Genomic DNA, 10,481 nt, shown 5'->3' with positions numbered 1-10,481 from the left:
ATTCTAGTAATAGAATTAACTGATAAGGCATCCAACATAAGATATTGACTGTCTGCAGTTGAAAGGATGCTCATTTGGGTTTATTAATTTTACTGAGCCTACTGTTAGATAGCCTGTTTTTCCACTGGGTCCAGAGCAAGGAGTTATAGCCCTCTATAGCAATAAAGTACTACTTTGGCTTTATAAAGGAGAGAAACACTCCAAGGATCTCTCACGTACTCCAATGTTCAGCATTGCACACCTACAATACAATTCATACTCCCTTTTTCTTCAAATATCCATTGCTTCCAAGTAGTACACAATACATGAATGAGAAAGCACCTCAGAATGGTGTTTGGAGCAGGCTGTATGGCAGAAAATTACAGGGAAGGCACCAATGGCCAATACCAGGAAAATATCCTTCCAGGTACTTCAGCATCTATTTCTAGTCAGAAGGCACAGCACTCATCTCTCCTTTACAAGTGCTTTCTCCCTTCTCCCTGCGAGTCCTTGCGTAGCTGAAACCAAGACAGTGAGCAGGCAAGCTTTAACATGCTGTAGTTAGAATACCCAAACACCGAGAGCTTGTCTACAAATCTCTTGGGCCTAAGTCCTGAAGCTTAAAGTGGCAAATTTTGCAATCACCAAGCTACAGTCTCAACACTCCCTCCTGACAATGTTTGACTTTACACAAAACTTTTTAATTTTCATAATCTGAAGAGAATAAGTCCCACTCCCTGAAATAATTATCAGTGCAAGATCATCCAGTCGTGACAGTGATAGTGAACTACCTATGTCAAAACAGAATCCTTATTTATAATCTGAGACAAATTTACTGATAAACCAGGACATCAGTAATAACAAGTGGCAGCTCTGTACTTATTACAAGTAAGTGCTTGCTACAATAGGACAGTTATTTATACATACTCAAGAGGTATAAGGTACCGTTTTGAAGTTGGATCTTCCTCAAGTATTTTGTAGAGACAAAACTGTATACGAAAGTTGGCATCAAGGGAAAAAAGCAGTACATAACTCAAACCTGGGGCAAAGATTTATTTCTAGTCACCAACTGAGACCATGAAATGAAGGAAGAGAATTAGCTCAAAAAAATCCCACCAGTCTAGATACTAAGATGTGACGAGTACTGGCTTGCAGCTGCCTAAGGTAAAGGTTAGGAATGAGGCTAAGCCTAACAACAGTGAATATACTCATGTGTCCCACTAAAGCAGTATCTCCCCTTCACTAGCCCACCAACAAATTATACAGAGCTCTGAAAGAACAAACCTTCTTTGAAGCAATTTTGTTAGCTTTCATCCCTGCAAAATTGTTTGAGGGTATTTAAGAATTTGAGATCAGAATTTCTCTGCTACATACAGGGCAATTGAAACTTTGTTTTCTTCTAGGGAAGGACACAAATAGTCACTAAAATCCTGAGGAAGCAGCAGTAACTCCCTGTTGTCTACCTTTTAATCCCTAGTTTTCTCTAAGAACATCTTTGTCTAAAGCAGCTTGTTTTTCTTTATTCCTTATCAGTTACTATAAAGAAAGGTTACAACACAAATGGCTACATCATGTTCATCTGATTGTGAGAAGTAGGTGAGAGGTGTGCAGTAATGCTTACTCCAGATGATATGTATGTACTAGACAACCTCTGATCACACCACTGAAGTTGAAGGTTCTCGTGAAGATTCTTTCTTCAATGCAGGCATTTGATATGTGCTATACAAGGCAATTAACTAAATCAAATCTCATTAGGACAAGACAGGATATAATGCAAGACTTCAAAAAAGTTGTCCTTATTTCATCTATGCCGTTCATCTTCAGTTGTCTGTTTGCATTCTGTAGCTTGTTTTGGACTAGCATTGAGTAGAGAGACAGTCCCATAGGTCTAGCACAAGTAGCAATTCAGTTGCATTTCCACCCTTGACTTGAACCAGGTTGTTCACTCAGAGTTTAACTGTGGTCTCGGTTCGTTTTGTTGAATAGTCTGAGACATTTGCCTCGTCTCTGTGGAAGACTTTTCCGATCCCCTGGTGAGCAAGTGAAAGGCTTTATTAAGTTCCAATAGAGACTGAGTGGAGCCTACTGTCACAGCGTTTTGCAAAGGCTGATTGCTACTTATATCATTTAACATCAGAGAAGCCCATAGAAGGCCATAAATTTTTTAAAATAATCATTTGCAATGCAGTTTTTGCTTCCCACATCTTTAATCCAGGAGAGCCTGGCAGAGCTGACTGAATACAGAGCACTTGCATCATTTTCAAGTGGATGAAAGAAGTGGGTGTTAGCAGCCCAGATACCCACCATTTCTAAAATTTAGTTAATTTCCTCCAAAAGTTCAGTTTCAGAATCAATCAGGCCTCGTTGATTTCCTAGAGCAGGGAGCATAGAATACTAGGGAACATGCATAGACTTCTTGAGTTATACAGCTCCAGCAAAGCCTCACTTATTAATGGGAAGGGGTAACATTTCTCCTGGGGAGGAGGCAAATAAATTAAAATCAAGGCATTAATTAGAACATTACGTAATCATTACAAATGCCTGCACTCCTTAAGACAGTTTCCAAACTCCCGAATAGATGGAAAGCTGCAATACATAAGAAAGACTATACAGGCTTTAAGTATGGGCAACTTTACTGGTTTTTTTCCTTACTAAAGTCTGGTAGCTAATAAGCTTAGGGCTGTGTAATAATTATAAGAGCTGTTGATCTTAAGGAAGATTATGATAAAGTAGTCTTTTCCCATTACCAGCTTCAAAATTTGGAGGACACCATCTAGTCTGTCATCTCAAACAAGACCAGCAACAGTGGCTTGGAGCCATAGGGAAAAATGCTGATGACTGAAGGTTTAGGTACTCTTACTGGAAGTTGGATGGTGTAGCAGTACTTACATGACAGCAGAGGACACAGAAGCAAGAAAGCCAGCAAGCAGAAGGAACACAAGAACACTTAGGATCGATGTAATGACAATCATGCCTCCACTCCTTCGACCAGGCCAGGTATCAATTTTCAAGGGAAGTTTAACTAGAAAAGCATGGAAAGAATGTTCCTATGATCTATTTTTGACCATGAACACCCCCACCAAATAAGAGAAATCTGGTGATTTAGGAGAGGCAAATTGATTACGTCTATACTTGAAAGTCTTAGATGATTTATGGGAAACAGGTTTAAGGCTCAATGTCAACATTTAGAATTTATAAGGTTTCCTCAGCAGGTTAGCTAGCATGACAAGTATCTGTATTACTGAGAAATGTCAACAGCACCAGATACCATGTCATGCATCAAATCTGAAACTGCATGTACAAACTTTATGTTCACTCAAAGAATTCTTTTGAAGTACACAAAAGTAGAGAATTATTCCATATTTGAGTCTGGTACTCCAACACTGAAAGGCTGACAAAATTGCTAAAACTTTAGGAAAGGACTAGGTGTTGCTCATAGGAGCAATAGTGTCCTAAGGCAAGCACAGCTATTCAGAAGACCTGAGCAAAGCCACAGACTCACCTCTTCTGGTTTTCATTGGATCAGACCAGAGAGTTTGGTCTTTCACAATACCTTCAGTGCTATCTACCAACACGTATTTAAACCTGTGGGGAAAAGCGTTAAATTAGATATTTCAAATTTGGGCTTCCTTACTAGCATTTTTAAGTTACTGGATTAGCTGGTTGGACTTCAGGTTTTGCCAAAGCATTAGATGGAGACAGTCAAAGGTAACTGACTATTTCCAGAGACCTTATAAAGAACAAATAGAATTAATCATGGAAAAGCATTCTGTGCTATGGCATGCACAGTTTGCACTTTGTTCTTGTGAGCCTTAGCAGATTATAGCTTTCAAACAACAGTTTTCCCAGCTTGCTATTCCCTGTTGTGAAGACCCTCATTATTTAGGGCAGCAAGTGGTTTTGATTTCCATATGGAAGTCAAAGATTTTGTCCAACAATGGAGATCTTTGGCACTTTCCCTGCTAGAGGAGAGTACTGAAGAGACAGGCCAACATCAGGTTTGGCAAAGAAATTAAGTTTCCATTCCACGATAATTTGAGTTTTCAGAAACGTCCTGAAGAAGAGACAAGACAGTTTTTGAGTTTTTACAAACCTAAGAGCCCGTAGTATTTTGTTTCAGAAGCATATTAGGTCTCCACAGCAGATATAGCTCCATGTGACTGCCATTTTTACTATGGCTTTTAAATAGCTGGCAACAGCAAAACAAGCATTTCAGGTAGCAGCTGTCAGGGTGCCCAAATTCCCCAGATGGCCAGCTTCCCCAGACAACAGGGATCAGACAAGTCCGCAAGCCACCTGGCCCTCACTGTGAAGTCTCCACTAACATCAGGGCTTCCTGGAGCTGGAGACCAAGGATAACTTTGGCTCCCCAGAATCCCATCAAAACAAAGCAAGCAGAGCCAGATCCATGTCTGCAATTTGGCAGAATCATCTAACACAAAATACATGGTGAATAATCTCAACATCATTTTCCAGTCAAAATCCTTTTCTACCAGCAGTTTCTAATCAGATGCTGTCACTGGATTACCTACTCCAACATAGGTATAGATCTAGCAGTTCACACATGAATTTTCCTACCAATGCATGAATTTAACCTGATAGAGCTTACCACTACTAGGCACCACAAAGCACCATCTGCAGGGTGCTAGACCGAAGTCAAGCCATCTTCATAACTACCCTTGCAATAGACCATTTCAGTTAGGGACTGGTAATTCACATCATACCATTAACAAAGGAACATTACAGACTCAGTGTTGGTTCCTATTGTGTTCTAAGAGCAGCAATCACCTTGTAAGAAATAAGAATTATACCTGTATGTTGTGGCTGGTGCAAGAGGTGGGTTACAGACAGCTAGGAAGTTTGGGTCGTACAAACAAGTCCCATCATCCCCGACTCTGAAGAGGTATTGCTTCAGGACATCAGAAACTTTGTTGATATCTCCTACATCAGCAAGTCTGGGAGGCGATGCACAATTGGGTACATTGAACAAGGCAGCCTTGTAAGGTCCAAGCTGTCCTCCGCTTGTTTGTTGGAAGGTGCTGTCAAGTGGTTTGCTGCTGTTGTCGAACACCAGGGAGCTTATTGCACTTGCTGCAGGAGAGATGCTTTTTAACAAGGCTGTTAGAACTAGTTCAGCCCTTTCCATTCACCCTGTATTTACTTGGCAACTTGCTCTTCTACCCCAAAACGCTCAAAAGAGAAACCAAAAATCTGCTACCAGTTTGGCTGTGTAGTGATCTTACCCCTTCCTCCTTATCTGTTGATGAAGCTTTTTACACTTGTCCCTCAGAAACTGTGAATGATCCACAGCATATCTCAGAGTAGTACTTTTTAGTAGCCACCCTCCCAAAATTCCTCTTTTCCAAGAAGGATCTGATAGAGTAGGGAGGGTGGCAAAGGCTGCTCTTCCCCCATGCCACACACAGCTCCAATATACATCCAGTAAATCCTGCCATTTCAGATTTGATGCTATGGCCAAGGCAGAGTTCCTACAGAGTCACAACTCTCCCATCTCCCAGAGCAGAAACCCTTAGACCTCTGGTCACGCAGCAGCTGGACCTCCCAGAACTGCACAGTATGCAGACCAATGTGTAGAGGCTGCATGAACAGATGCAGTATCTGCGTTTCTGGCCAGCCAGGTGTGTCACTGCTTCTTGATACTATGGCATGAGACAGCATGCCTCAAAGTCCGAAAGTGCTCACAGCTTCAAGCAAAGCGTGAATCTGCGCCCAGCCTTACAACGTAGTTTGAAAGCTCAGTTGCAGCTCCGAAACATTTCCTGCTGCAAAGCCAAGGCACAAGTCCCAAGAGATGCTCCCAAGGTCTGCAACTGCAGGTTAAATTTTTTTGGGGGGCCCCCTCCACCTGTTCAGTGCTGTCAGCAGCAAGGGAACACCAGTTTTTCCAAAGTTGCGGTACATTGGGAACTACTTCAGTTTGGAAGCATTCTGCTGTGCTCCTGGAGCAGAGTTCTTGCAACTGCTTGGTCATGAGAAGTTTTTAACTATGATCTGATGTAAAATTAAGCCTGTTTTAAAAGGGAAAAGTTTCTAGCACAGGTTAGAAATACAACTTAAGGGTCAGTGCTTAAGTTAGTTGAGCTCCAACACCCCTCTCTTCAATGGAAGCCAATAATATGAAAGCAAATACTAGCTAAGTCCTGCTCTATTCTTAGGCTGCTTCCCCAAATTACAGTATTTCTCACAGCTAGGCCTTCCTGCTCTCCCACTCTCGACATCAATAACTCTTAGCCTGGCTCTGGTGAGCAAGTAAGAGCCAATGCCTAAGCAGGTTTGTTTGGGGAGGGTTTGTTGGGTTTTGTTTGGTTGTTTTTTTAAAACTTTACTAAACAGATCAAGTCTGATAGTGACATTAACAAGAATAGAGCTAAATACATTACTTCTTCAGAAATTTGCTAGACCCTCAGCATTGTAGTATGCTGACACATTTCATTACCAGCAGAGCTAAACATACAGTGTTAAGAAAATTAAGTTCTCAAATTTTCCTTCTCCCGGCTCCAGAAGGCATCCAAGGGTAAGCCAATGGGCTTCTCTGCAGACCAGAGACAAATCCAAACAAAATTCCTCCCAGTCTGCCAAGTAACACGTTTGCATTTGCTTGCCTTAAAAGCAGCAGAAGAGATTTCTCTGTATATAACCCCCTTTGTAGAGGTTCACCCATCTGTGTAGGAAGCTTTTGCCACAGAATCTGCAGAAGGTGGGGTCGTTGATGTAAGTTCTAACACAAAATACCATATTTGCAGGTATAACTAGGTATCAGTAGCCTTTTATATAATTATAACGCACATATAGTCTGTTTTAGACATACGAAGATGTGCACTTCAGTAATGGGATGTGTCTCAGAAGGCTGTGCATTCACAATTTTCTATGTTAGCTGTATGGGATGGTGTCTCCGGTTACAGCTTCTACCCGTCCAAGGCCTCCTCCTTCCACCTTGTCCAAAGTGGCAACAATCAGCAGTGGAAGTTTTAGACCATTTTGTCTGTTGGCCAATTTCTCTGCTGCCCCCCTCAAGATCTCTTCTATGCGCCACTCAGAAAAGAAGGCTGCATACAGCCTTCAGGGGAGAAGGAGTGATATAAGGAAGTCATTTATTTCTGTCAGCTTACGGAGTTGCTCTAGCTGGCGTTCAAAACGGTCTGTCAGAGCAGCAGGGAACAGAGAAGGCAGCTCTTGGTCACTGCCAGCAATGTTTCATTGCCAAGCAGTTATGAAATTCATTTTATGAATGAACCCATGGGTCAAGCATCTTTGACCACAAGTCTAGCATGGCTTGCCTCTGTCTCCAAAAAAAATAATTTAGTCCTTGCATGGGCTGGCTACCCTAACTATGAAGCAAACAGCAGCAGTTACCCAGTTTCTCTCAGAAGACTTACTTAGGGGAATTCAGGCTTTTATACAAGGCATTCGTGTTTAGACAAAGATAAGGTATCGAACTGTGGTCCACTTGGTTTCATTAGCAAGATTTGGGCAAACATTTGTAGCTGATAGTGCTGCTCCACACCTACTGGAAGTCAGCTAACACAGTACTAGCACTTGCTATTGTTAATCAGCCCCATTGAAATACTACAGCTATTTATTTTATAATACTACCCTGGAGAAAACTGAGACCAGAGGCTCAGCTTGTACATAGCTTACAGCTACAGATTTTTCTCTTTTCCCCCATTCAGACCCACTCCCATCAAATTGTGAAGAATTACACGCAACGGCCACATCATATGGTTATCTTCCAGAGAGGCGTAATGCTGGATACTCACCTGATTCCTTCATTGCATACAAGTAGATGACGTAAGATTTATTTGGACGCAGTGAGCTGTCAAACATACAGAAAGGTTTTTCTAGAGCAACTGTAGTGAGAGTGGGATTGTTTGTAGCAAGCTGAGGGGATGCAATCTGAGGCTTCAAGCTTTGATCTAGAAGAGAAGGTTACCAAAAAAGTGCCTGAAAAATCTTTCTCCTCTCCCCCTGCAACTCAAAAGGGCACTCTGACTTTGATCTGGCACCGCTAACAAACACTACAGCATAAAAGGGGGATGTGAACTGCAGCTGAGCAGGAAACAGCCTACCTGCCCTGGGAAAGTTTGAGTGTTAGGGGTTTTGCTTTAATGCAAAATGGAGAATCCAAGGATTTAGGGAGGGAGGTAAGAGATGTTGCTCCTCAAACATATGGATCACCTCAGAAGGACAGAGGCAAAGCCTTATTATAGGGGAGACTTGAATCTCTGTCTTTAGGGTCCCACATACAGCCTCCCCCATCCAGAGTCAGCACCAGAAGTAGTACAGTCAGTTCTTGAATCCTTTATCAATAAGGAGTCTTAACAAGGTTTTATAGACCAGACTTGTTAACATACAGAGTGAGAGATTTAGTAAAACCTTACAGAAAGGAAAACTGGGAGAGGCACTGGAAAGAGCAAGTGATACTAGAATAAAGTTGATGTCAGACACTTCCCCCCTCCCCACACAAGCTCATCCCATCTCCAGTCTCCTGGGGAAAATTAACTAAAAATGAAGGGAGAGATTCAGCAGCTCCTCCTCCTTCCCAGCCTAGCTACAGTAGAGACACTTCCACAATCTTCCAGCAGAATACATGTTTGAAGCCCTAAACTCCCCTCCCAACACAGGTCCTAGAGCAGAGAGTTGGCACACAAGACAAAACAAAAAAATGTAAGAGAAACAGAAAGGGAAGAGATACAAAGAGAGAAGCAACAAAAAAGGAGAAGAGACTGCAGATAGATGCTTCTTACCCGCATACAGCTGTCCCAAGCAGCAAAAGGCTAAAACAACCCAACGGCTACACATGCTTGAGCCCTCTAGAAACCTGCCACAAAAGGAAAAACAATGCTGTGAGGCAGCCCCCACCAAAGAGCTCCCGCATCCACTCCCTCCCTGAAGTCAACCACACTGGCTCCTTTCCACAAGATTCCACTACTCCCTCAGCACCTCCCTATATGCATATTGCCCCTCCTGCTCAGGTGTCACCAATCCCCCAGCTATTATCTGCTCCCAGCTGAGGAAGGGTGTTGCAGCTTTGATTTCCACCTGATATTAGGTACCAGTGTAGTTCTCAGCAGTGCTATGGGTGTAAAGAGAGTTTTTTTCCCCACCTGTGTCATTGGTAGGTGGCTTTGTTCTTTACCTTCTTCTGTCTAAAAACTTAAAATTTCTCACATAGGGAAAATTTGGAACTGAATATCTGAACCCTGCATCCAGTCTGCATCATGGATGATTCTGATTCAGAGCTCTACATTTGGGCAGCCTTAACAGAGGTTACAGTTGTCTTCTGAATTGTGTTTCCTGGGTTACATCCTGAAAAACATAAGCCTTCTGCTTCTGGTTAACCCTAATGTGATTCAGGGCAACTACATGAAGAGCAAACCACTGGGAAATCTGAATCTGACCCGTTGTACCAAATTGTTCAGCTGAGAATATTCTTGATGAGTAATTGCTATTATGAATGGTGTATTACATAACAGCTCAGATTACAAAATTATTAATCACCCACTTAAAAGAGACTGAAAGGAAAAAATAAGTATCAGCAAGATCTTATAGAATTAATGGGGCTAACATGATGTCACTGCAGCAACTCCAGATTTATACTAATATCACTACAGTTACATTACCAAATCTATCTCCTTTATGGATATGCCATGGGCCCCAGAAATCTGTTTGAAATATGTAATCAAATGATTATAAAGCAATTTCCTCCCCATATGTGTCTCATTTTGTTTAAAATTCTGCACGTCATCTTCAGTGTGTTTGGTTTGACTTTTTTCTCACACTGCTTTTGAGGGAGAGTATTGAGTACAGGAGTTACCCTAGATTTGCACTGCTACAGAATAAGAATGAGTTGTATTATTCCTTCTCACTCTACAATGCACTCTAAGCCTGTTCTGGCATAAATACTCAGGTAAATCAGATTAAGCCAGAAAAGATCTTACCCTTCTGTCTTTTATTCCTAGGAATCTGATTTTTAACATTTACACTAGGGCGTTGTGCAAACTTGGTACTGATCTGCTCAAGAGTGTTTTTATCCCTTAAAGCAATATAATAAGGCACGAAAACTGTAAGGTTCCTGACTCCCCAATAAAAGCAGAGCTTAACAACAACAAGATCTCTTTCTCCATCATAAAATCAATACTTTCTCCAAATAGTGATTGCTGTAAAATCAGATCCTGAATTCTTTAGACAGGTAGCCCTTCCAGAGCAATCAGCAGTGGCTTTTTTCTTCCTTAAGACAGAAAATAGACACATTATTTGCCTAATTAAAAAAAAAAAATAGGCACCACAACATAGTGGATGACAGAGAAAAAGAAATATTCTACTTCATGGCATGCAAGCCACTTGCATGTACTATAAAGTACTCTTCGAAGTTTTATAAGAAACCGCTGCTCCCTCATTCACTTTTTAAAGCATCAAAACAGACAACAGAAAAAAATACCAGTTTTAAAAATCAACAGATTAAGGCCCAGAATCACAACAAA

General features: G+C 41.5%; 1 protein-coding gene across 1 annotated transcript; it reads right to left on the bottom strand.

The window, feature by feature from the left end:
• Positions 1-1,921: 1,921 nt before the first annotated feature.
• UPK3A (uroplakin 3A) lies at positions 1,922-8,799 on the bottom strand. Its single transcript, XM_059817169.1, has 6 exons — positions 8,745-8,799; positions 7,758-7,913; positions 4,791-5,070; positions 3,482-3,564; positions 2,869-3,001; positions 1,922-2,009 (listed from the first exon to the last, which is right to left on the bottom strand). The coding sequence occupies exons 1-6, from the start codon at positions 8,797-8,799 to the stop codon at positions 1,922-1,924; spliced, it is 795 nt and encodes a 264-aa protein (XP_059673152.1).
• Positions 8,800-10,481: the final 1,682 nt, after the last annotated feature.

The sequence above is a fragment of the Gavia stellata genome, chromosome 4, assembly GCF_030936135.1.
Source record: "Gavia stellata isolate bGavSte3 chromosome 4, bGavSte3.hap2, whole genome shotgun sequence".
In the NCBI taxonomy this organism is placed as follows: Eukaryota; Metazoa; Chordata; class Aves; order Gaviiformes; family Gaviidae; genus Gavia; species Gavia stellata.
The sequence above is the reverse complement of the archived record's forward strand: the minus strand, read 5'-3'. Positions and strand labels throughout refer to the sequence as shown.